This window comes from Drosophila obscura, unplaced genomic scaffold (assembly GCF_018151105.1).
Source record: "Drosophila obscura isolate BZ-5 IFL unplaced genomic scaffold, ASM1815110v1 contig_18, whole genome shotgun sequence".
Lineage (NCBI taxonomy): Eukaryota > Metazoa > Arthropoda > Insecta > Diptera > Drosophilidae > Drosophila > Drosophila obscura.
Genome location: NW_024542767.1, coordinates 431,478 through 459,391, shown reverse-complemented (window position 1 = coordinate 459,391; position 27,914 = coordinate 431,478). Strand labels below are relative to the sequence as shown.

Below are 27,914 nucleotides of genomic sequence, written 5' to 3'. Positions count from 1 at the left end.
TCGTCATATTCCCCGTTGTTGTTTTCAATGTGTGAAGAAAACAAGAAACGAAAAAAACCAAAAACAAACGAAACGAAATGATTGGCGAACGGCGACCCCCCTCGAATGTTGTAAAGCAATTCTGGAGATACTGAAGCAAGTTTAAGAAACAGTTCACCAGAAAGTGAATGCAGAGAGTCCTGAATACAAAACCCAAACGAATACACACTGAAATTGAACAGTTTCATAGTTTTAAAATCTCCTCAACAATAAGTGGGCTTAAGTGGTGAACTGATTAACTTATTTACCTGCTATAAAATCTAAAGCCTGCATACTTAATGTATGTGTTCCCGTTCAGTTCACAAAACTCTGTAGAACTGAATTTGATGATCATAATTGATTTCATTTGATTCACTTGCACATTTCGCTTTTGAAAGCGCTGATATTTTATTTATTCCTTCTTGTCATCTATTTTTTTTATTTTTATTTATTTGGCTTTTATTTCCGTTTTTGTGCTGCAACATTGTTGGTGCAACGTTTTCGGTGTGTGGTTTTGTTGTCGCGGTTTCTGCGGTCGGCCGAGGATTCTGTAGATTTGCAGAGCTTAATGGAAAGTTTCAATTCACTTTGACACTTTATGACAAACTTTGGTTGCGGACGACGTCAATAGGCATCGCCGACAATATCAGCATCCAATGTGGGCTTTTTGGCGGCTTTAATGCCACGCCTGTCAGACGCACTTGCCTTGCCGCTGCTCTTGTTCCTGCTCCTGTTCCTGTTCCTGCAGAGCCTTCGACGTTAATTTCCCAAAATGCTGTCAGCAATTTTCGGCTTGTTTTTTCTGTGTCTTTTCCTGCTATTTGTTTTGTTGAGGCCGTCGTCAGCTGCCAGTAGCACTTAAAGCCAACAGCAATAAAAAGCAGCGTCAGTGAATGGCAAAGGTGGTAAGCTCGACCAAGTCCTGGTCGATGCCAGACGTAGGCAGAGTTACCCTACAACCAGCCCATATCTGGGCCCATCTCCCAACCCGAACCCTGCCCAACCCATCCCATCGCCGATACCCCGCATGGTGCTGGCCTCATCCTTTTGTGAATAAAGTCACGTTTTGCTTATTTAACATTTCGTTGATTTTTCCACGCCTCATAGTCAGAGTCGCAGTCAGAATCACAGTCAGAGTCAGCCCATCGCACAGTGGTCGATTCTGCCTATCTGGCAGGCAATAAATCAAAAATTAAAATGTCGAATCTTGTTAATTTTTTTTAATTTTTGGAAAGTAAACATCCCACTGATATTTAATGCTATATTTATATTTTTTTCGTATCGATAGTCCAGTACCTGCATGCGGTTGAATCGCAAAAAACTTGTATGTCCATACCTAAATAAATTTTACCGCCTTTTTATGGCTTTTTGTAAAGCAAAATAAATTTTAATTTTTTTTGAATCGTATTAAAATTACCATCCATTTTGATCATAGCTAGTAAGTATTCAATAAAAAATATATGTGTTGGTCCTGTGCTTACATGTATTAGTGGTAAATCGTTGTAGAACTTAACATTTCCTTTAGTGTGCTATTAATATCATACCCGACACTTGCATGGAATAGATCTTTTGACATCCGTCCCCTGCCGCCATCAATCTTTTTTTATTTATGAAACCAGTCTTTTTTTAATATTCTGTGTTAAAACAAATTGCAACTACGTGCAACACGTTAATTTATTTGATTTTATAGACAAATGTCAGTTTCGAAAAACGCGCTTTTTGCGATATGGCGTATGGAAACTGAGTAAGAAAGAAAAGCTAAAGCGAGTTTGATCCATTTTTTCACTCAATTAACTGATAATTGATAAAAACGAACTCAAAGAAAATGATTGTTAGCGAATAAAAAAAAAATTAAGTAATTTTGCTTCTGAGTGAAGTGTACCGCAGAAATTTAAAATACTTAACACAACAAAGCAAATTTTTTATTTTTGATCTATACCTTTTTTGTATTAATATAAAGTGCTTATAAAAACATTTCAAAATATTTTGAAATGCCAAAAAATATTTTTTTTTTAATTTATTTTTAAAATTTTTTAAATTAAAAAATAAAAATTAAAAATTTATTTAAATACTCCGCTGATTTATATTCAAAAATAAAAAAATATTTTTTAAAATATTACTTATTTATTTTTTGAGTAATTAATTATTATCGATCACTGTGCATCGTAGCTCCTGATTTGCCAGAAATGTCCCTTAAGCCAAATGGCATCAATTTTTTAGCATTTATTCATTTAGTTGTTCTGCCATTGCATTATGGGAAATTTTACCACTTTTTCACGCCAAAGCCCATTTTTCAAAACTAGTTAAAATAATATATTTGTAGACCTCATTTATATCCGAATAACATTGATCTTCAATGCTACGCAAAAAAAAAGTTAACGTGTGCTCCACTGTTAAATTAACAGCTGTTAAAGTCAGCTGTTTGCTAACGCTAGGCGAATGTTGGTGCAAAAGGCTATTTTTCATCTTGTAAAAAGGGCTAAAAAGTTATAAATTCATCAATTTAAGTGCTTTCTTTACAATGGGTTCGATTCAGACAGGTATGTAATACATGTTTATGAGTTTGAACTGTAAAAATTTCACTCATAATTATGTTTAATGACTCATTTTTAACAAGTATAAATTTGTGACCAAAATGTGTCTTTCAAGAGGCGTACAAAAAAAGTGACCACTCGTGGATCCATATGACGTAATGCATCTTGTAGATAATTAAATTTATTTTCAACTGTATATCATGGTTATCTGCGCGTGTTTGCGCATAGAAGCGCAATCTTGATTCTTTGACAAAAACATTGGGACTGCAGCAACGTATAAAACGGTAAAATGTGATTTTTGGAGGGTTGGTCAACCAATTTTAGCTGAGTCATTTCTCCTTCGATTTTAATGAACAATACTTTGATCGACGCTTAATTGATGCATCTACACACAAAATATATAAGAACATAGGGTACGATTTGTTTTCGACTTTTCTTGAGTTTTTAAAGTCAAAATTTTGAAAAAAGTACTGAGAAAAACCGATAAATTTTGCATTTGAAAGCTTAATATTTCCCAGACGGTAAGCTGAAGCTACAAGGTGCTCAGGTCTGCTTTATAGATGCATTTATCAGCTTTTCAGAATGTCAATTTTCATTGAAACCAAATGTAAGATACTTAAGTAATGTGCAAAACAAAAGAGCTACCTCTGAAAAAAGCATTACAAAACATACCAAAAAAAGTTCGATTTTGTCGAGAAGGGATATTGACCGATATCGTTGGTTGTCAATCACTGCGACAGTTCACAAAATCCTAGTGCATTCAAGAGTATATTTCTCGCATGCAAGAGTTGCCAGCAAAATTGTAAGTGCCCCCGCCATCCAACTCAATGCTCGCCTGCACACTTTCCTACATCTATGTATTTGTTTATGCATTTCCAGGGCATTTTAACTGCCTTCCGCTAAAATTTGATGTCCTGGCCGTTGCACGCAAGAAGTACAAGTGCCCGGCTTGCCGCTACTGCCGCGTTTGCGGTAAAAGGGCAAAGATCTGGCCATCTGCTCTGAGTGCGTATATTCCTACCACCGCGATTGCCATGATCCGCCATTGGCCGCCTCTAGTCTTGGCGAGAGCCAGTGGAAATGCCACGGCTGCGAGTTCGGCACTAACAACCATAACAACTATTCGGCCAGTGAAGTTTCTGGACGCAAATCACACACGGGACGCAAGAGGCGCGCCCAGCCGGATCCCGCTGGTCAGGAGCAGTCACCACCAGCCAAGCAGGCCAAACTTCAGCAAGAATCGAAGGAGCAGTCAACAAAAGCAGACGCAGACTCAGTCTCAGTCGCGGCCACAGCCCTAGATCCAGCCACCAAGAATGGTGAACCAAAGGAAGGGAAAAACTAAAAAAAGAGAAAATCGAGGGCAAGGGCGACAGTGAGAGTGAGGGCGAGAAAAATCGTATGTCTACGGATGAACTTAATGTGTCAATGGAGCCTTTTGTAGTAGAGGAGATCAACGAGGAGACCAACGAAGAGCCAGAAATAAATCTGGATGAACCTGTACAAGAACAGTTGGATGAAATTGGGCCAGAAAACCAGGCCGAAGGAGCTCTCCCCGAGGGAGAGTCAGAAATGCCGCTGGAGAACATGGACCAGCAGCCATTGGAAGCGGCGGTGCCCATTATTATCATTGTTCAGCTGCCACCAGAACTATCAACGGATGCATTTGTTTTTGTTTTTTCCGGATGAACACGAAAAGTCTCCAAATTTTTAGTTACATAAATGTTCGCGTTTATTAGGTTTTATTCTCAACTCAAAGACAATAATTTTTGTGTACGAAAATGTTTTCGATACAGAAATGATGATACTGTCTTTCTCTAGTCAGAAGTAGATAAATTTCCTACATCGTTTCTGGAATATTCCCTGAAGGAAATATAATTTAAATGTACATTTAGCGTAGCCTCTGCAGGATTTCTGAAAATGTATAAAACTACACAAGCTAAATTTAAATTTTGGAAAAGGATAGGTATTTCCCTCTAGAGGAATTCCGAATATGTATACCACGAATCGTGAAGAAAATTTAAGTTAAATATAAATTAAATGCAAAGAAAGAAGAAGTTAAGAAGTTAAGTTTGTCTTCAAGAATTCCAAAAATGTATAAAACAAAGTCTTAAGGCATTTCCGATTTAATAAACGTTAAGATATTTACCTGTACAGAAACTCAAAAAAGGTATAAATCGAATCCCAAAAGGAATGAATTGTATTCTCACAACGAATCCCGAATTAAATTTTATTTAAATCTAAATTTAATTAAATGAAAGATATTTACCCTCTCCAGGAATTCTGAAAGTGTAAAAAATGGAACCCCAAAGGAAAATGCAATTTTTTTCGGTTCAAAATGAAAGCAAATTTTCCGCATTAAGTACGCCCTAATTGAATAAAGTCATAAGCTGCCTCTCATACAGGCAAAGTGAAGAGCGAGCCGATCGGTGCGTGTTGGGGCCTGTGCATGGCCCAACAGTCGGTTGCATGGAGGGGGGGCGTTTGGTTTGTGGTTCGATGCGGTGGGGCGCGTCGTGCGGTTGTCGTATCGTATCCTGTCTGAGTATGTCGGCAGGACCTCACTTCGGAGGTATCTGGGAGGCTGGAGTAAAATCCATGAAGTATTATCTTAAAAGGGTTATCGGGGACAACAGCCTAACATACGAAGAGATGTCAACGCTCTTGTGTCAAATAGAGGCATGTTTGAACTCAAGACCTTTATATTCTGCAGAAAATGGAGTTGATCAACAAGAGGTTCTTACCCCAGGTCATTTTTTGATTGTAAGACCACCATTAGATTTAGTGGAGCCAATGACACATGAAAAAATTGTAAATCTAGATAGGTGGAAACTAATCCAAAAGATAAAAAGAGATTTCTGGGTGAAGTGGAAAGAGGAGTATTTGCATACTCTTCAGCAGAGGCACAAATGGAAGAGGGAAAGTCCTAATATAGAAGAAGGACAAATTGTCCTCTTAAAAGATGAAAATTGTCATCCAGCCAGATGGCCAATAGGAAAGGTGGAAAAAATCCATAAAGGCAAAGATGAAAAGGTCAGAGTGGTAGAGGTAAAATTGCAAGATGGATTTATCACTAGTACCACCAGTAAAATTTGTCCCTTAGACGGAATTAAGTCTGTCGCCAAGGTTGAGGCTGACACTGAAGAGATCCAGCAAAAAAGGCAGACTAGAAATTCATCGAGAATGTCAAAACTCGGGTTTATAATGGCCATGTTGTTATTTATATTAAGTTGTCAATTTTCTAACGCATCACCCAAGGTTGATAAACCAAAATATGCAATAGAAAAAGTAAATAAGACTTCGGCAATATATTTAGATCCAATGGGGGATGTTAAAATAGTAGCCTCCTCTTGGAATCTAATAATTTTCTATAATATGGACACCTATTTTGAGATGCTAAAAAAGGGTAAAGATTTGGTTCCGAAAATGAAATTGATTTGCGAAAGGCTTCATACTTTCGAAGACCAATGCCTTTTAGTTTTGGAAAATACAGAAAAGAAAATGTTAGACTTGGAAGAAAACACCAAACTGTTCATGGCTCAAAGCAGGGCACGAAATAAGCGAGCTCCATTTGGATTTATGGGATCCCGATATCATATTTTATTTGGGATAATGGATGAAGACGATAGGGTTCAAATGGAGGATAATATGAAAAACTTATTAAGCAATCAGCACAATCTGAATGAGCTAAGTAAGAAACAAACTTCTTTAATCGATTCTACAACAAACATTTTAAAAACAACCACTGATGAGGTAAATAGGAATTTAAAGGGAATGAATACGCGAATTGAGAATATGACTGCTACACTACAAGATGTTGAACAGAGTTTGACCAATGCCGTGGAAATTATATTTTAACCGAAAAAACGTAGCCGTTGCGTTCCTTCATTTGCAATGTTTATTTGTGACTGACTGAGAAGTTCTGCTCGCAGGCAGATGGAAACCAAAGAAGAAAACAAAAAATAAAGAGAAGATGAGAAGACGTTGCTTCGACACGTCTCTCACCCATACATGTAAATATACATATGTGTGTCAATACATGCGTGCATTGATAGTAATGGTAATTTTCAACACCCTTCCTCAATGCGAGCATGCTAACAAATTCATTTGGTTCAATTTAAACTTAACATTTTAGTAAATTCAACATGCTTTCTCTTAGGGAGATTCTTGGTCAAGACATCAGCAATCATATCGTTTGTACTAGCATACTTTAAGTTAACTTGACCCTCTTCTACAACCTGACGAACGAAATGGTATCTTATATCAATATGCTTGGTCCTTGAGTGATAAACTGGGTTCTTAGCCAGCTCCTGCGCGCTCAGATTATCGCCATAGAGGGTAGTTGCTGTAGTTTTATCTCCACAACCGATTTCGATAATCAAGCGCCGTAAGAATATGGATTCCTTACATGCAGCCGACAGTGCCATATATTCTGCTTCTGTGCTGCTAAGTGCCACGCTTCGTTGTTTCTCGGATCGCCAAGAAATCGGACCACCTGTCAAAAAATAAACGTAGCCCGTATAGGACTTCGGTCTCCGCCCCAATCCGCATCCACATATCCAGTCAGAGGCTGATGAAACTCTTTGTAGTGTAATTTGAAATTGACCGTTGCTCCTAGGTACCTTAGAATGTGTCTTACACCAGCCAGATGCTCAGCGTGCGGATCTTGATTTCTCTGAGCCAACTTTGCAACTGAATGCAAAATGTCTGGTCTGGTTGTGAGTGCCAGCCACATCAGCTCACCAATCATGGATTGATACTTGACAGGATCAACTCTTTGACACTGCAATCAGTACAATCTACCTGGAAACCCGCATCCAACGGAGTAGCCACTGGTCTACATTTCTCCATGCCGTGAGCTTGCAATAGTTCCTTGATATATTGCGAATGGCCTATGGTGATAGGCCCAAGCTCACCTTCACGGTGCACCTCCATACTCAAAAATAGCTCTGGAACACCTTTGTCAACGCATTCGAACGAATTGGAAATATCCGATTTAATACTTAGCAAGTCTTCTTTGGATTGGCATGCTATAAGTAAATCGTCAACATATACCAGGATTAACGATAAGTTACCTTTCCCTATTTGCTGGTAGAGACAAGGCTCATTATCGCAGGCAACAAATCCCAATTTAATAAGGACGCCATTTAGTTTAGCATTCCATTCCCTTCCTGATTGCTTCAATCCATATATTGCCTTTTTAAGCAACAACGCCTTAGTTGGATGAGATCGTTCAATGTACCCTTGTGGTTGCTTCATGTACACCGTATCACTCAGGTCACTGTTGAGGTATGCCGTGCACACATCCATTTGGTTGACAAACAATTTCAATTCTGCTGCTAGAGCGAGAATAAATCGCACGCTCTCCAGTCTGCAAACTGGTGAAAATGTTTCGGCATAGTTTATGCCATACTGCTGGAGCAACCTTTTGCTACCAACCGTGCTTTGAACCGCTCAATCTGGCCATCTTTACCGCGTTTCAGGCTATACACCCATTTGCATCCAACTGCCCGATGATCTGTTGGTAGGTCTGCCAACTGCCATGTCTGGTTCGCCAGTAGTGAATCATATTCACGTTGCATCGCTTCGGACCACTGTGATGCTTGAGTACTTTTCAATGCCTCCTCATAGGATAATGGAATCTTCACGTTGCTGGCAACCAGAGAACCAAGGATGTTGTACTCCTTTCTCGGGCGGTCAGGTTTGCCTGTTCGAATCAGCCTTGGTCTGCCAGGTCCAACACGAGGAACCGTATCATCTGAGTCTGCTTTCTCAGTTGCGCTCTCGTAGGCGTTAGAGTCGCTGCTACTGGTATTGTCGTCGACATTGCTTCCTCCATCGCTGCTGTCATTCTCATCAGGGTCGTCGCTGTCACCCTCATCAGCGTTTCCTTCAGTACCTTCCGACTTCACGGCAACTTCCTTCATAGGAAACTCGATTGCGACTGCATCCCTGTCGCCTTGAAGATCGTTAAAGAGGACATCTCGCCTCTCAATCACCTGATGGGACACCGGATCATACAGTCGATAGCCTTTAGCCGCTACCGAATACCCAATCATGCGATATTCTTTGCCTTTTGGTTGAAGCTTATCTTCCTTGGACCCTTGTCCAAGGCAACTGCAATGGAGCCAAAAACTTTTAGATGACCAACAAAAGGTTTCTTACCAGTCCACGCTTCCATAGGCGTCATACTGGTCAGCGCACTTGTTGGTGATCGATTCCGTACATACACAGCTGCGTTGACTGCCTCAGCCCACAAGGATTCGCCTAATCCTGACTGGACCAGCATACACCTTGACATCTCTACCAGGGTGCGGTTTGCTCTCTCAGCAACGCCGTTTTGTTGTGGAGTGTAAGCAACTGTCAGCTGCCTCTCGATCCCATGGTTCTTCAAAAATTCATCAAACGATTTGTTGACAAATTCACCGCCATTGTCGCTCCGGATACATTAAAGGTTTTTTCCCGTTTGCCGTTCAACCAGTGTGTTAAACTCGACAAACTTATTGAAGACTTCATCCTTCCGCCGTAGAAAGTACACAAATATACGTCTTGATTTATCATCGATGAAGCTTAGAAAGTACTTCGATCCAGCAAGTGATTGTGTGCCAAATGGTCCGCACACATCTGCATGAATTAATTTCAAAATGTCTTGCGCTCTGTTGGTGGATGCAACAGGAAATGGCTGCGCATGAATCTTGCTGAGCATGCAAGTTTTACAACTCATACTTGCTGGGAAAACCATACTTTCAATCACCATTCCTTTGGTTTGTAACTCTTTCATACTGCTGATATTCAAATGGCCATACCTTTCATGCCACAAAGCACCATCAGCCTTAATCGCAGCAAAACAGCTGTTTTGTGTTCCTTGAAGCATATATAAGTTTCCAACCTTGTTTGCCTTTATAATACAATCACCGTCCTGGACTACTTTCGCATATTCTTGCCCAAAAGTGACAAAACATTTATGGTTTACTGCGCTGCTCACGGAGAAAAAATTTCTATTCATTTTGGGAACATAGAGAACATCTTTTAACGACAGCGTACATATATCTGTCTTCAGCTGAACCTCTCCTTTCCCTTCAGCTTTTAGAAAACCTGAGTCAGCCAGGCCAATCAGTTCTGTGTGTTTTTCTAACTTTGTGAATAACTGCTTATCACAACACATATGGCTTGTCGCACCACTATCCAAACACCACATACTATTTTTCAAATTATCTGCGTCCATCGCATTTAATAGGCTGCACTGCTTGTTCTCTCCTCTTGCTGATTTTCCTTCGTTTGAGCTCTCTTTCTTACACTGAGCCTTCATATGCCCGTGCTCACCACACTTGAAACATATAATTGTTTTGTTTCTCTTCTTTTGCGCTCTCTGAACGACCGGCTTCTGCGTCGCAGCAAATGCTTTTGCGCATTCCTTTTGTTCTTCTGAATTTCCCTTTCTCTCGCCTTCTTCTTTCAGTTTTATACATAGAACGTCGACTGTCGCGCGTCTCTATGGCGACTACAAAATTTTCATAATGTTCTGGAAGGCTCGACAACAAAACAATTGTGCGAAGTTCATCATTAAGGTCGATTCTTACCGAACTAAGGCCATCGAGAATATCAATAAATTCGTTTATGTAGCTTGAAATGCTTTGCCTCTGGTCCATGCGCTTGCTTAGCAATTTCTTGTACAGTTGAACCTTTCGTACTGGTCCACTTGGTTGATGGACATCTTTTAATTTTTTCCATGCCTCAGCCGACTTTTTGCAGTTCTTCTTGATGTATCCCAATTGTGAAGTTTTCACACATAGCGTGATCATTGCCAGTGCCTTCTCATCCTTGGCCCTTGCACCTTCAGGGACATCCGATGCTGTGACATCACCAGATGCTTCACCAGATGCCACACTCCACAACTCCGAGTGCACCAACACAGACCGCATTTGAATGGACCATGAGTCATAGTTTCCCTCCTCCAATTTGTCTATTTGATAAATTCCGCTCATAGCTGATTATCGTTTTCTTTCTGAGTCACACCGATGTTTTTAGTTCCTAACTACAACAATCTCTTTAATTTTCCGATCTAAATATCCAATCCTGGGCCCATAACCTGTTAAACAGAGTTTGACCAATGCCGTGGAAATTATATTTTAACCGAAAAAACGTAGCCGTTGCGTTCGTTCATTTGCAATGTTTATTTGTGACTGACTGAGAAGTTCTGCTCGCAGGCAGATGGAAACCAAAGAAGAAAACAAAAAATAAAGAGAAGATGAGAAGACGTTGCTTCGACACGTCTCTCACCCATACATGTAAATATACATATGTGTGTCAATACATGCGTGCATTGATAGTAATGGTAATTTTCAACACAAGAATCATATTATGTGTACAGAGAATCTATCAAATTCTTCATGATAACCAAACAATTAAGTAACATAATAGATGAATGCGAGAAAATACAATCTGGAATCATAAGCTTATTAATAGATATTAATCATGGTCGACTTAATACTAACATTTTAAAGCCCAGTCAATTAAAGGGTGAGATTTAAAAAAAAAAAGATAATTTATCAGAAAATTATGTTTTGCCAGGGAAAAGAACTGGCACAGAGCTAAAAGAAGTTTATTCTCTGCTAACAGCCCCTAGCTTATTTTTTGACAAAAGACTTATAATATACGCGAAGATACCTTTGTTTGGTCGACATGCGTCAGCGTTATTTAAAGTTGTTCCAATACCAATCAGAATTGAAGAACGCATGATTATGGTGCACGTCGATGTACAGTATTTAGTTTATAACTTCGAGATAGATGCATATCACCTTATGAAAGAATCTACCCTCAATAAGTGCCAAAGGTGGCAATCTAATAAAAGAGTTTGTGAAGGAAGTTGGCCTTGGAGTAGTGCCAGCGATGGCAGTTGTGACTTGAAGCCTCTCAAACCAAATAGAGCATCAAATTGCATATAAGTATAAGTCAATAGTGGAGAGCAAGTCGTATTAGATAGAGTTGGAAAGAAAAAGTAGTTGGTTTTTTAAGGTTGAGAATAATGCAAGGGCTAGGATACAATGCGGCACCACAAGCTTAGAGATAGTAGAATTGCCGGAACAGGGGATTTTAACAATTAGGTCGGATTGTACTGCTCGAGTTAATGATAAGATTCTGATTCCTCATCACAGTATAGAAACAGAAGATCAGGGAACATTGTCTTTGTCATATATAGGAGAAATCAGCGAAATACCCAAGATTGTTTGGAACCAATTAGACTCACCAATTATTAATCATACAGACGAAATAAACCGCATACAAAATGAATTAAATTATTTGAAAACGCACAAGCTAGAATTAAAAGAACTAAAATTTCACCATCTTTCCGGGCACACATCTTTAATTTTAGTAATAATAATAACTGTAATTTTATTTGTATATTTTGTAAGAAAAATAAATGTAAGGCGGCAATTGCAAGGCATTGTCATACCGGAAAGCATGGTTAGTTAAAACAAACAATAAAAAAAGCATATTTTAAGGTATTACACCTATGTATGTATGTATGTATATGTGAATACAAAAATAGACATTAAGAAAATTAAAATTGTAAAGTAATACATCTCAGCACCTTTCTTGGACTTTTGCGGAATGTTTAGAATGCTCTAAAGCATGAAGGGTAATAACAACCAATTTAACGACCGCACTTGTACACCAATGTAAATTGATATTTAGACACAAACTCATAAATTGTCTAGTTCTTAAGTGCACAGCCGAGAAATCTCTTAAAAAGGTCCCACGCTGACAGATGTCTGCGATGCGTTGGTCGCCGATGTCACACCAATTGTACACACATGTGTTATCTTATTTTGTTACCAGAGCTCCAGTGTGCTCACACACTGTTGGTAAGTATCCCCTCTTGTTGGTAAGGTACAGAGTATATAAAAAAAAAGCAAAAAGATATACAAAATTCTTTTATGTTTTTGTGTAAAATTCGTCTACAAAAATAAAATCATCAGTGACAGAAAAGAAATCAACCAACACCAAAGTAACAAAGTTAAAAAAAGAAAACAGTGTAACAATAAATCGCAGCCGCAGCTACACCATCTGCAACACCGAAAAAAAAAAACTAAGATCTGCAGCCCCACAGCGACGACTTCAATCTGCAGCCACAGAAACTACAGCAACAACTACAAACTGCAGCCCCTCATTACAAACTGCAGTCAGCATCGACTTCCGACTACAACCTCAGATTCTTCAGCTAAGTTTCATTTAAGATTAAAAAAAATATATATACATATATAGTGTAAAATAAATTTTAGTTAACATTTAAATTTTTCACATATTTATACTTAACATTAAAAAAAAAAACATCATGATGTCCAAAGAGACAATAGCCTTAATAAAAAGGCAGGTAGAAATAACTTCCATGATAAGGGTATTAGAAGAATCTGAAACTTTAAGTAGTGAGCAGGTTAAAGAAGTTAAATTGTTGACAGCAGAATGTATGAATAACAACGATATGCTCTTAAAAATTGGTGTAGTCGATCACGACTATTTTAAGAAAAACCACTATGCAGCTATGATGGGTATAATAGGAAGAATACAAAGTACAGTTGATAGTCAGAATCAGATGAGTGAAAGTGTCGATATGGAACAAGAACAGAAAGCGTCATGTTCTGAGCAGAAGCAAAAGATTTCTGGTTCCGATATGGATGGTACGAAAACTGTTAGCAAACTTTCAAAATCAATAGAGCAGTTAAAAAGGTATTTAGATGAAACTTTTAATGCTATAGATGACGGAAAAAAGGAAAATTTGGAATTCAGGATAGAAAAGTTAATGTTTTATTGGAGAAAGGTAGTTGGTATAAAAGAAGACGAAATGATTGAATCTATTGATATGTATGATATGTATGATGTTTTAAATGAATTAGAATTTGACGTGTTAACTGTAACTAAAATCATGAAGAAAAAACTTAAGGATAATGTGCCAAAAATGGGAGAAGTTACAAATAAAAAAATTGATGATTTGCCAACACTTCCAAAAATTAAGGTACCCACATTCTTTGGGGACTCCAAAGGGTGGGACCTGTTTTATGAGTTATTTACCGAACCTATTCATTTAAGAGAGGATCTAAGTCCTACCTTAAAATTTAATTACCTTAAAATTTCACTTAAGGGAGAAGCGAGAAATGTAGTTTCTCACTTATTATTAGGTTCAGGGAAAAATTATGTGAACGCTTGGGAATTGTTAACCAAGCGGTATGAAGATAAAAGGAAAATATTTTCCGATCAATTGAACCGCCTTCTTGAGCTACAAAATTTAAGTTTGGACTCAGTTAGGCAGTTAAGAATGTTTATTGACACTATAAATGAGTCAATTCACATGATAAAATTAAAGGCACAATTATCTGATGAGGTTGATGTAATCTTTGCACATATAATTATCAGAAAATTAAATAAAGAGGCTCTAATTATATGAGAGCCATGTTAAGAAATACAAGGAAATTCAAAAATTATCCGACGTCATGGATTTTTGCGAGCAACGATTAAATTCGATAGGCTCGATTCAGGAGGAAAAACCTGCTAAAAAAATATTTAGCAACAACATAAAAGAGTTGTCTGCTAATAGTTGTCCCATTTGCAAAGGTATGGGACACACAATATTTCAATGTCACAATTTAATGCTTTAAATCCATCTGAAAGAATGGATAAAGTTAAAAAAGCGTTTCTGTGTTTTAAATGCCTAAAACACACACATAGTAAAAAATGCACTAGCGAAACATCATGTTCGTTGTGCAAAAGAAATCACCATAGCATGCTACATATTAATTATGTAAACAATCAAAAAAGTGAAAAAGTTAACACTTGCATGACATCGAACAAGCGTTGTTAGCTACAGCGCGTGTTGAAATCAAATCTTCTAATGGAGAATTTGAAACATTGAGGGCTTTGATTGACAGTGGGTCACAAAGTACAATTATTTCAAAAGTATCTGCGCAGATTCTGAAATTAAAAAAAATTCGATCTCAAACAGAGATCAGTGGCGTATCGTCCACGGGGAAGTGCATATCGAAGCACAAAGTAAATCTTCAAATTAAAAGTGAAGATTTACAAAAAATGTTAAAGGTTGAAGCCATAATACTGCCAAAATTAATGAAGGCTCTTCCAGTCAACACCGTGAATGTTGACAAATCGAAATGGGAAAAGTATAATTTAGCTGACCCCGATTTTAATAAACCTGGCCGTGTTGACCTTATAATTGGGCAGATTTATACGCTCATATTCTACAGAATGGAATTGTTAAAATCAATGGGCTCTTGGGTCAAAAAACGGATTTCGAGTGGATTGTCTCTGGGTGTAAAAAATCGAAAGGAAAAGAGGCAATTGTTGCAACCACTATCGAATTAAAAGATATGGATCGATATTGGGAAATGGAAGAAGAAGACAAAAATGATATCGAATCTGAATTATGTGAAAACAACTTCATAAGAACAACAAAGAAAGATTCAGATGGGCGATACATTGTGTCAATTCCATTTAAAGAAGATGTCACCTTAGGAGATTCAAAGAAAACAACAATAGCTCGTTTTATGAATTTTGAGAAAAAGTTAGAACGGAATCAAAAACTTAAGGTGGACTGTACTAAATTCATGAATGAATATATGATTTAGACATATTGTCGAAGTAAATAATGAAGGTAAATATTTTTTACCACATCAGGCAGCTATTAGGGATTCAAGCCTAACGACCAAGCTAAGAGTAGTTTTGGACGCTTCAGCCAAAACTCCTAATAATAAAAACTTAAATGATATAATGTGGATTGGTCCACGAGTTCAAAAAGATATTTTTGATATCATTATTAAGTGGAGAAAATGGGAATATGTTGTATCTGCGGACATCGAAAAAATGTACCGTCAGATAAAAATAATTGAAAAAGATCAAAAATATCAATACATTTTATGGAGAAATTCTCCGGTGGAAAAAATTAAAAATTATAAATTGACAACCGTCACTTATGGTACTGCATCTGCTCCATATTTGGCCACCAGGGTTCTAGTGGATATAGCGGACAAATGCCAGAACAAAAAAATTAGTGAAATAATTAGGAATGATTTCTACATGGATGACCTAATGACTGGCGCGTATTCTATAAAAGACGTAAAAAATTTAATTAAATTAATTTCAAACGAACTACTAAAAGTTGGATTTAATTTAAGAAAATGGATTTCCAACAATTCGGAAATAATAGAAACGGTGGAAGACACTGGTGACAATAAAGTTCTTAGTATGAATGAATGAAAGGTAGATTAAGACTCCAAATGGGAACCCCAAAAAGATTTATTTAAGTTCAATGTAAGCTGCGGGTCATCCAAAATAACAAATAAAAGGGTTGTGTTATCGACACTATCAAAAATCTATGATCCCTTAGGATGGCTGGCTCCCGTGACTATTATAGGAAAACTTTTCATTCAAAAACTTTGGATAAATAAAAGTGAATGGGATCAGGAATTATCGAAAGAAGATAGGTAAGACTGGGAAACTTACAAAGAGAATTTAATAAATTTAGAAAATATTCGAATCCCAAGGTGGATAAAGTCCAAAAAATGTCAATAATTCAACTTCATGGGTTTGCTGACACTTCGGAAAAAGCATATGCTGCAGTAGTGTATGCTAAAATAGGAAATGCTGTAACTATAGTAGCTAGTAAAAGTAGAGTCAATCCAATTAAAAATAGAAAAACCATCCCTAAACTTGAGCTGTGTGCAGCTCATTTACTTAGTATATTAATTCAAAGAGTAAAAGAATCATTTGACAATATGGTAGAAATCTATGCTTGGAGTGGATGGATTAAGAGTGGCCAAAGTAAGATCAAATTTATCAGACGAAGAACAGATGACATTCGGAGATTGACGAATACTGAATGGAATCATGTAAGGTCCGAAGATAATCCAGCTGACTTAGCATCTAGGGGAATTAGTTCTAACCAATTGACTAACTGTGATCTTTGGTGGAAAGGTCCTAAATGGCTAGCTGAATCAAAGGAGCAGTGGCCTCAACAGCAAACTATAGAGGAAGCTGTGATGATAAACACATTAATAAATAACGAAATAGACGATCATATTTACAATTTACTAGAAAGGTATTCCTGCATTAAAAAACTAATACGCATAGTGGCTTACACAATTAGATTTATTCATATAAAAACCAAGAATAAATCATATCAATCTTTTTCTCTCAGTAAGCGAGTTAAAACTAGCTGAAAAGGTTGTTATAAAGAAACAGCAAGAACACCAGTTCCGTTTAGAAATACAGTGCTAAAAAATAACAAAGAAATAAAGACAAATAACAGAATTTTGTCTTTAAATCCGTTTCTAGACACGGATGGAATACTTCGAGTGGGTGGAAGATTGCAAAACTCCGCCGCCGAATTTGATGTTAAACATCCAATAATTTTAGACAAATGTCACGTATCAGGGTTAATAATTAAAAATGCCCATAAAGAATCTTTACATGGAGGCATAAACTTAATGCGTAATTATATCCAAAGAAAGTATTGGATTTTCGGGCTCAGAAATTCGTTAAAGAAATATTTAAGAGAATGCGTAAAGTGCGCAAGATACAGACAAAAGACTGCTCAACAAATAATACGAAATTTGCCTCAATACAGAGTTACAATGACATACCCGTTCTTAAATACTGGAATAGATTATGCAGGTCCTTATTACGTCAAATGTTCCAAAACTCGTGGGCAAAAGACATATAAAGGATATATTGCTGTATTTGTTTGTATGGCTACCAAAGCCATACATTTAGAAATGGTCAGTGATTTAACTTCTGATGCATTTTTAGCAGCACTTAGAAGATTTATCGCTAGACGAGGTAAATGTGCCAACATCTATTCCGACAACGGAACAAATTTCGTAGGAGCTTCAAGAAAGTTAGATCAAGATGTGGTTACAGCAATCCATGAAAATACTATGATTGCTGCGCGACTTGAAAAAGATAGAATTGATTGGCATTTATCCCCCCGGCAGGACCTCACTTCGGAGGTATCTGGGAGGCTGGAGTAAAATCCATGAAGTATCATCTTAAAAGGGTTATCGGGGACAACAGCCTTTATATTCTGCAGAAAATGGAGTTGATCAACAAGAGGTTCTTACCCCAGGTCATTTTTTGATTGTAAGACCACCATTAGATTTAGTGGAGCCAATGACAGATGAAAAAATTGGAAATCTAGATAGGTGGAAACTAATCCAAAAGATAAAAAGAGATTTCTGGGTGAAGTGGAAAGAGAGTATTTGCATATTCTTCAGCAGAGGCACAAATGGAAGAGGGAAAGTCCTAATATAGAAGAAGGACAAATTGTCCTCTTAAAAGATGAAAATTGTCATCCAGCCAGATGGCCAATAGGAAAGGTGGAAAAAATCCATAAAGGCAAAGATGAAAAGGTCAGAGTGGTAGAGGTAAAATTGCAAGATGGATTTATCACTAGTACCACCAGTAAAATTTGTCCCTCAGACGGAATTAAGTCTGTCGCCAAGGTTGAGGCTGACACTGAAGAGATCCAGCAAAAAAGGCAGACTAGAAATTCATCGAGAATGTCAAAACTCGGGTTTATAATGGCCATGTTGTTATTTATATTAAGTTGTCAATTTTCTAACGCATCACCCAAGGTTGATAAACCAAAATATGCAATAGAAAAAGTAAATAAGACTTCGGCAATATATTTAGATCCAATGGGGGATGTTAAAATAGTAGCCTCCTCTTGGAATCTAATAATTTTCTATAATATGGACACCTATTTTGAGATGCTAAAAAAGGGTAAAGATTTGGTTCCGAAAATGAAATTGATTTGCGAAAGGCTTCATACTTTCGAAGACCAATGCCTTTTAGTTTTGGAAAATACAGAAAAGAAAATGTTAGACTTGGAAAAAAATAACAAACTGTTCATGGCTCAAAGTAGGGCACGAAATAAGCGAGCTCCATTTGGATTTATGGGATCCCGATATCATATTTTATTTGGGATAATGGATGAAGACGATAGGGTTCAAATGGAGGATAATATGAAAAACTTATTAAGCAATCAGCACAATCTGAATGAGCTAAGTAAGAAACAAACTTCTTTAATCGATTCTACAACAAACATTTTAAAAACAACCACTGATGAGGTAAATAGGAATTTTAAGGGAATGAATACGCGAATTGAGAATATGACTGCTACACTACAAGAATCATATTATGTGTACAGAGAATCTATCAAATTCTTCATGATAACCAAACAATTAAGTAACATAATAGATGAATGCGAGAAAATACAATCTGGAATCATAAGCTTATTAATAGATATTAATCATGGTCGACATAATACTAACATTTTAAAGCCCAGTCAATTAAAGGGTGAGATTTAAAAAAAAAAAGATAATTTATCAGACAATTACGTTTTGCCAGGGAAAAGAACTGGCACAGAGCTAAAAGAAGTTTATTCTCTGCTAACAGCCCCTAGCTTATTTTTTGACAAAAGACTTATAATATACGCGAAGATACCTTTGTTTGGTCGACATGCGTCAGCGTTATTTAAAGTTGTTCCAATACCAATCAGAATTGAAGAACGCATGATTATGGTGCACGTCGATGTACAGTATTTAGTTTATAACTTCGAGATAGATGCATATCACCTTATGAAAGAATCTACCCTCAATAAGTGCCAAAGGTGGCAATCTAATAAAAGAGTTTGTGAAGGAAGTTGGCCTTGGAGTAGTGCCAGCGATGGCAGTTGTGACTTGAAGCCTCTCAAACCAAATAGAGCATCAAATTGCATATAAGTATAAGTCAATAGTGGAGAGCAAGTCGTATTAGATAGAGTTGGAAAGAAAAAGTAGTTGGTTTTTTAAGGTTGAGAATAATGCAAGGGCTAGGATACAATGCGGCACCACAAGCTTAGAGATAGTAGAATTGCCGGACAGGGATTTTAACAATTAGGTCGGATTGTACTGCTCGAGTTAATGATAAGATTCTGATTCCTCATCACAGTATAGAAACAGAAGATCAGGGAACATTGTCTTTGTCATATAGGAGAAATCAGCGAAATACCCAAGATTGTTTGGAACCAATTAGACTCACCAATTATTAATCATACAGACGAAATAAACCGCATGCAAAAATGAATTAAATTATTTGAAAACGCACAAGCTAGAATTAAAAGAACTAAAATTTCACCATCTTTCCGGGCACACATCTTTAATTTTAGTAATAATAATAACTGTAATTTTATTTGTATATTTTGTAAGAAAAATAAATGTAAGGCGGCAATTGCAAGGCATTGCCATACCGGAAAGCATGGTTAGTTAAAACAAACAATAAAAAAAGCATATTTTAAGGTATTACACCTATGTATGTATGTATGTATATGTGAATACAAAAATAGACATTAAGAAAATTAAAATTGTAAAGTAATACATCTCAGCACCTTTCTTGGACTTTTGCGGAATGTTTAGAATGCTCTAAAACATGAAGGGTAATAATAACCAATTTAACGACCGCACTTGTACACCAATGTAAATTGATATTTAGACACAAACTCATAAATTGTCTAGTTCTTAAGTGCACAGCCGAGAAATCTCTTAAAAAGGTCCCACGCTGACAGATGTCTGCGATGCGTTGGTCGCCGATGTCACACCAATTGTACACACATGTGTTATCTTATTTTGTTACCAGAGCTCCAGTGTGCTCACACACAAACACATACCACTGCGTTGGCACTAGACCTTAGCCTAGTTTTGCTTCACAGTAGAGCTACCTAATCTCATACAATTTTAATAAAGATCCAGTTTTAATATTGAACTCAACAAATGTAGATGTCTTTTCATCTTGCTTTGGTTAAGGCATTTACGAACGCCATGAGGGAATGATCCAGCGAAAGCAGGAGTGACAGAGAGAGCGAGAGAGAGAGAGAGAGAGAGAGAGAGACAAGGAGGCGTGGCAATATGGCAAAGTGTGTCCATGAAGCGGCACAAACATTAGCATCCACAACAGGCTGCCCCCCCCCACAGTTCCTGTCATCATTCAAAATTTAAGGTTAATTTCATTTGACAATTTTCGAACGAAATGAAATCACAAGAAATTAATAAACACAAATATAGAATCAGAATCAGAATCCGAATCCGAATCAGCATCCGCGCATCAGTGAATATTTTGTCACCATAGGACTACAATATTTGCCTGTTAAATTTTATTTAATTTCATTTGAAATTACTTTTATTGGCTCATTTGCATATCCGACAGTTGCTCTCTGTCTCTGTCTCCGTCTCCGTTTCCGTCTCTTCTTTCCGTCGCGGTGTCATCATCAGCATACTCAGAGCCATTGCCATTGCCATCTTAGCCGTCTTCTATTCATCATCATTGTCATCATCTTTTGTCGTCCGCCTTGGCTCTTTATCCTCGGTTCCTAATTCCTCAACGCCGCGCTTAACGTCCATTCATCTTCATCTTCTTCATGGCTTCTAAGCTTCGCCCCTTTGTTGGGCTCTTTTTCTCTCATTGGCACTCGCCCTCCTTGCACTCTTTCCATCTTGTTCGCCTCAGTATGTGTTTTAGGCAAACGTGTCGAACCTTTCAACCTTTCAATGCTTAAAATTTCAGCAAATATTTTGTCTACTTTGATTGCATTGCATTGGTTGAGGGATGCTCCCATATCCCCTCCCAGAGAGGGTAAGAGGTAAAAGAGGATAAGTGGGCTTTGGGTGGACAATCTCACATGGCTAGGCTCTACAGCACCGCCTGCCATGCATAGTTTACACATACATACACATTAGTATACAACGGTTTCGTTTCCCCACTTCGTTTTGTCATGTGCCAGCTGCCCCAATCAACGCCCTACCCTGAACTATTAGCCTCGTTAACAGAAATTAGCACACATACATAGACAGGAAGCACACACAAACAGAAAACTGGGAAGAGAGAAACGCACACCCAACCCACCAGCCCCCCACCACTAACCATACAGTATACTGTATGGTTAGTGCCACCCACTAAAAAAAATGAGATGTCCACATAGGGAAGGCTTCTCAATTTACAATTATCCATGAGGAAGTGACTGAAACATCATAGAAAATTTGTCAGATCTGGACAGAAGTTTGCTACTCTATCAGAAATGGCTTATCTATATATCTATATCTATATATATATTATATATATATAAAAAGTAAGTCGTGTTTGTTACAACACTTATAACTCGAGAACGGCTGGACCAATTGCCATGGTTTTTGATTTGTTGGATTTTTTTCCGTCCCAAATAGCAGAATACATCTTAAAAACAATGAAAACTCAATATGTGTAATGAATACTTAATCATTTCAATAGATGCTGATTTGTTTATTACATGTCAAACATTTGTTGTCCAATCCTGTCGAATAGTGTAACAACTATTTTTATACCCGTACTCAAAAAAGAGTTAAGGGGTATATTAGATTTGTGGTAAAAGTGGATGTGTGCAACGCAGAGAAGGAAACGTTTCCGACCCCATAAAGTATATATATTCTTGATCAGCATCAATAGCCGAGTCTATATAGCCATGTCCGTCTGTCCGTCCGTCTGTCCGTCTTGATGAGCGCCTGGATCTCAAAGACTATAAGCTAGAGAAACCAAATTTGGTTTCCAGACTCATGTGATATCACACTGCTACAAGTGTATTTCAAAATTTCGCCCGCCCCCTTCGCCCCCACAAAGGACGAAAATCTGTGGCAGGCACAGTTTTAAAGATACGATAAAACTAAAAAACAGTATCGTAGAGAATGCCCATATCTACCAGATTGCCGAATCTGAATCAGATCGGATCATAATTATAGCCGGAATGAAGAAATTAATTTTCAGTTGCTTCCCCTTCCCCCTCCCCGTTCCAGACAACGCAACTCATTTTCCTTCTCGCTCGCACACTCTGCCGCGTTCAGTGCGCGAGCAACCCCTAGCGGAGGAGATGTAGAATATGAATGGAACATGTACAATCTACATGTTAGATGTAGAATAGACATTGTAGATGAGATGTAGATAACAAATGTAGCAAAAAAATGTAAAATGTAAAATTTTTTTTAAATTCTAAAATTCTAAAAAATCATAGCTCAAAAATGAATATACTGACTGAGTATGGGTATAGTAAGAGTCGCGTCCCCAGAAGCGACTCACACGTTTCTTCTCTCTTTTTTTTTGGAGCTTATGGCCTGGTTGCTGAGACCTTTAAGCCACATATTTATTTTTTGTAAACTGTCTACAAAGTTCAGGTACTGTTATATTTGTTTGTTTTAGACATTAATTTTCAAAATTATTTATTAATTATTTAATTTTTAATTCCAAAAATAATACCTAAGATTTATTCTACAGTAAAAACATAAAATCATCGGAAAGGAACGGAATTTAGGGAATAAAAAATCAGTTTGGTGGTTTTATGCGAGTGCACATTTTAATAACAATGCCGCGTCCTAGAAGATCTAATCTTTCCCAGCGAAGCCGTAATGCAATTAGGCAACAGAATGTTGCGAGAAAGCGCAATGACTCGAGATGTTTTGGTGGTGCAATGATTTTATTATCTGGCGATTTCCGACAAACACTACCAGTCATTCCAAGATCTACTGCTGCCGACGAAATAAACGCTTGCCTCAAAGCATCAAATCTGTGGCGATATGTAAAGAAACTTCAACTGTCTGTAAATATGAGAGTTGCATTGTTAAACGATCTATCTGCTGATGATTTCTCGAAGCAATTGCTGACTATCGGTAATGGCCGTGTTCCTGTTGACAAATCGAGCGGTTTGATTTCATTTCCTCCAAATTTTTGCAATTTCGTATCATCAAAAGACGAGCTTATCAACAAAGTATTCCCGGATATCATTGCTAACCACAAAAATACTAAATGGTTAAGTGAGCGAGCAATTTTGGCCGCTAAAAATAAAGATGTAGATGACCTCAATTTTATAATTCAAAATCAAATCGTAGGTACTCTGTATTCATTCAAATCTATCGACTGTGTAACAAACGAAGAATAAGCCACTAATTATCAAACTGAATTTTTAAACTCCTTGGATGTGCCTGGTTTACCACCGCACAATTTAAAACTTAAAGTTGGCTCGGTAGTCATCATGCTTAGAAATTAAAACCAACCAAAACTGTGTAATGGAACGCGTTTGGTGATAAGAAAACTGATGAGCAATGTGATTCACGCGTCGATACTTAAAGGAAAATTTAAAGATGAGGAAGTTCTTATTCCAAGGATTCCAATGATCCCAACGGATATGCCCTTTGAGTTTAAACGAATTCAATTCCCGATTTCGTCTTGCCTTCGCCATGACGATTAACAAATCACAGGGCCAATCCTTGACTATTTGTGGCCTCAATCTAGAAAATGCATGTTTTTCTCATGGTCAATTGTACGTGGCATGCTCACGTGTCGGCAAACCATCCGCTTTATTTGTTCTTGCGCCTGACCAAAAAAAAAAAGAATGTCGTTTACCACAAAGTGCTTGAATGAAAATCCTATTAATGAATTAATCCGAGTTTTATTTTTTTTTCCCCAATCTGCACAACATAGTTTTCAATCATTTTTTTCTGACATGAGTTTGAAGTACTCAATTATTATTTTTTATTTTTATTCTCATTCTGTATTTATGTTTTCATCATCATTCATCATAATAAAATACTTTTTTGTTTCTATCTATATAAATATATTATTTTGTATCATTGTTTTACGTTCATCAAAGCCTAAATTTGTTCAGCTAAAAAGTAACACGACATTCATTGACTGTTAGGCGGTACGAGTTTGCCGGGTCAGCTAGTAAGAATATAAATTAAAAAAGTATTCTTTGGGGATCCAGAGAGCCTCTTTATCAGCAAAGCTACAACCATCGGCCATCGTTAAAGTGGCTTTAGAATTGTTTGGAAAATTAATAATCGAAACATAACTATCAGCCCGAACTTGCTCGTATATTGAGCGTATACAATTGATTATAAATAGAAACTGGTGATTAGATAAAAATATGAGAAGTATAAGAGAAGTGAGTAGTAGTCTGTAGTGTATGTCATATGGCACCAGCTGCTCGGGAACTGCCAAGAGACATTTTCCATGGGCCGGGAGTTTGGGTCACTTTCTGTTGGCGCGCAACTTCCGGTCCGAAAGGGCATGCCACGCTCCATGGATAGGATTTTTTTGACGTGATTTAAACTATACATGAGCCAGGACTTGGCCAATAGAGAATAGACGAGTGTTGGGGGAAAAGAATATCTAACGGCACTCACCACCATTCAAAGGAGAGCATTTCGGACGTGATTTTGCAGTTAGTGAATGGTTTTAAATAAGTTTTAAATATATGTATTCCCTAAGGGTAACAGGTATTTACATTTGTTGGCTTGAATTAATAACTAACGATTTATTTGACAATTCTCTGTTTCATTTTAATTTTCTGTGGTAGCAAATGTCTCGAGCTTTGTTAAAATACTTTTGGGGTGCTCTAGCTCGGCAGCTGTTCATGGCCGGGCCATGTAGATGTTTGGCCTCCCTTTCCTTCCCCCCACGAGATCGATCTCCTAATAGCTGGCTTTATAAATAATATTTTAATACATTCAAATTTAGCTAGCCTAGAAATTTATTTAGACTATATTATTCTTATCGCGTTGTATGGCATTGGACTCGTCGATGCTCCAGGATCAGGAGTTTGCGTACAGAATATTCGTTCAGGCATCAAAACAGAATAGGGGCCTGATTATATTTCATTTTGAGATCATACGTACGAACACCCCAAATGCACTAGCGCGTATGAAAAAATTCCCTTACGCATTCAAGTGAATGATTCAACAGTATGTGTCAAATGAACATTCTACATTAGATATTATCCCGCCATAGGCTTTTCTCCAACTTTACTTCCAGATAAAAATGAATGGTGCAATTTAAAAGTATTTCGGGGATAACTACGTCAGGCTAGTGACACAAATCACAAGCTGGTATTTTCCTTAAACACAAACGGTTACACTGAGCAACTTTTAAACTTTTAAAGCCATTTTCCGGCGAAATGCAGCGTTCCAAGCACGAGGACAAAGATGAGAGCGCCAGTGCCACAAGCAACATGAATTCAAGCACTGGCAGCAACAGCAACGATGCTGCTGGAACTGTAGTCAGCGCCTCAGCGGCTGCTGCCGTTCACAACTCCACGCCAGCGAATGCTACTGTGCAAGCGTCGCACTTCCCGGCTCCAGTCCCAGCCGCAGTGCTAGTGCCAGTTACACCGCCTGTGGCGGATGCTGTGCCCAAGCCAGAAGTAGTCGCCACTAGTGATGCCCCAGATGTGGAATTCGGTCAGCCAGGCCAGCAGCCTCGTCAGTTCGATGTGTGCCAAAAGTGCAGCAAAAATGGAAGTGAAGCGTGGCTCTGGTCACAAGAGTAATTTTCTCGCATGCAAGAGTTGCCAGCAAAAATGTAAGTGCCCCCGCCATCCAACTCAATGCTCGCCTGCACACTTTTCTACATCTATGTATTTGTTTATGCATTTCCAGGGCATTTTAACTGCCTTCCGCTCAAATTTGATGTCCTGGCCGTTGCACGCAAGAAGTACAAGTGCCCGGCTTGCCGCTACTGCCGCGTTTGCGGTACTAAGGGCAAAGATCTGGCCATCTGCTCTGAGTGCGTATATTCCTACCACCGCGATTGCCATGATCCGCCATTGGCCGCCTCTAGTCTTGGCGAGAGCCAGTGGAAATGCCACGGCTGCGAGTTCGGCACTAACCACCATAACAACTATTCGGCCAGTGAAGTTTCTGGACGCAAATCACACACGGGACGCAAGAGGCGCGCCCAGCCGGATCCCGCTGGTCAGGAGCAGTCGCCACCAGCCAAGCAGGCCAAACTTCAGCAAGAATCGAAGGAGCAGTCAACAAAAGCAGACGCAGACTCAGTCTCAGTCGCCGCCACAGTCCTAGAACCAGCCACCAAGAATTGTGAACCAAAGGAAGAGGAAAAACTCAAAAAAGATAAAATCGGGGGCAAGGACGACAGTGAGAGTGAGGGCGAGAAAAATCGTATGTCTACGGATGAACTTAATGTGTCAATGGAGCCTCCAGAAATAAATCTGGATGAACCTGTACAAGAACAATTGGATGAAAATGGGCCAGAAAATCAGGCCGAAGGAGCTCTTCCCGAGGGAGAGTCAGAAATGCCGCTGGAGAACATGGACCAGCAGCCATTGGAAGCGGCGGTGCCCATTATTGTCATTGTTCAGCTGCCAGCGGAACCATCATCGGATGCATTTGTTTTTGTTTTTTTCGGATGAACACGAAAAGTCTCCAAATTTTTAGTTACATAAATGTTCGCGTTTATTAGGTTTTATTCTCAACTCAAAGACAATAATTTTTGTGTACGAAAATGTTTTCGATACAAAAATGATGATACTGTCTTTCTCTAGTCAGAAGTAGACAAATTTCCTACATCGTTTCTGGAATATTCCCTGAAGGAAATATAATTTAAATGTACATTTAGCGTAGCCTCTGCAGGATTTCTGAAAATGTATAAAACTACACAAGCTAAATTTAAATTTTGGAAAAGGATAGGTATTTCCCTCTAGAGGAATTCTGAATATGTATACCACGAATCGTGAAGAAAATTTAAGTTAAATATAAATTAAATGCAAAGAAAGAAGAAGTTAAGAAGTTAATTTTGTCTTTAAGAATTCCAAAAATGTATAAAACAAAGTCTTAAGGCATTTCCGATTTAATAAACGTTAAGATATTTACCTGTCCAGAAACTCAAAAAGGTATAAATCGAATCCCAAAAGGAATGAATTGTTTTCTCACAACGAATCCTGAATTAAATTTTATTTAAATCTAAATTTAATTAAAGGAAAGAAATGTACCCTCTCCAGGAATTCTGAAAATGTAAAAAATGGAACCCCAAAGGAAAATGCAATTTTTTTCGGTTCAAAATGAAAGCAAATGTTCCGCATTAAGTACGCCTTAATTGAATAAAGTCATAGCTGCCTCTCATACAGGCAAAGTGAAGAGCGAGCCGATCGGTGCGTGTTGGGGCCTGTGCATGGCCCAACAGTCGGTTGCATGGAGGGGGGGCGTTTGGTTTGTGGTTCGATGCGGTGGGGCGCGTCGTGCGGTTGTCGTATCGTATCCTGTCTGAGTATGTCCTATAATGTGTGTGTGTGTGTAATCAATTATGTTTTTTATGCCAAACGCCATGAGGGAATGATCCAGCGAAAGCAGGAGTGACAGAGAGAGAGAGAGAGAGAGATAGAGAGAGAGACAAGGAGGCGTGGTAAAATGGCAAAGTGTGTCCATGAAGCGGCACAAACATTAGCATCAACAACAAGCTGCCCCTCCCCACAGTTCCTGTCATCATTCAAAATTTATGGTTAATTTC

General features: G+C 38.1%; 2 protein-coding genes across 2 annotated transcripts; one reads left to right on the top strand and one right to left on the bottom strand.

The window, feature by feature from the left end:
* Positions 1-9,614: 9,614 nt before the first annotated feature.
* Positions 9,615-10,898, bottom strand: LOC121404001. Its single transcript, XM_041592511.1, has 2 exons — positions 10,833-10,898; positions 9,615-10,749 (listed from the first exon to the last, which is right to left on the bottom strand). The coding sequence occupies exon 2, from the start codon at positions 10,535-10,537 to the stop codon at positions 9,872-9,874; it is 666 nt and encodes a 221-aa protein (XP_041448445.1). The 5' UTR covers positions 10,538-10,749; positions 10,833-10,898; the 3' UTR covers positions 9,615-9,871.
* Positions 10,899-25,566: 14,668 nt separating this feature from the next.
* On the top strand, positions 25,567-27,271 carry LOC121404007 (histone-lysine N-methyltransferase 2D-like). Its single transcript, XM_041592517.1, has 3 exons — positions 25,567-25,849; positions 25,899-25,970; positions 26,048-27,271. The coding sequence occupies exons 1-3, from the start codon at positions 25,567-25,569 to the stop codon at positions 26,818-26,820; spliced, it is 1,128 nt and encodes a 375-aa protein (XP_041448451.1). The 3' UTR covers positions 26,821-27,271.
* The last annotated feature ends 643 nt before the right edge of the window (positions 27,272-27,914 follow it).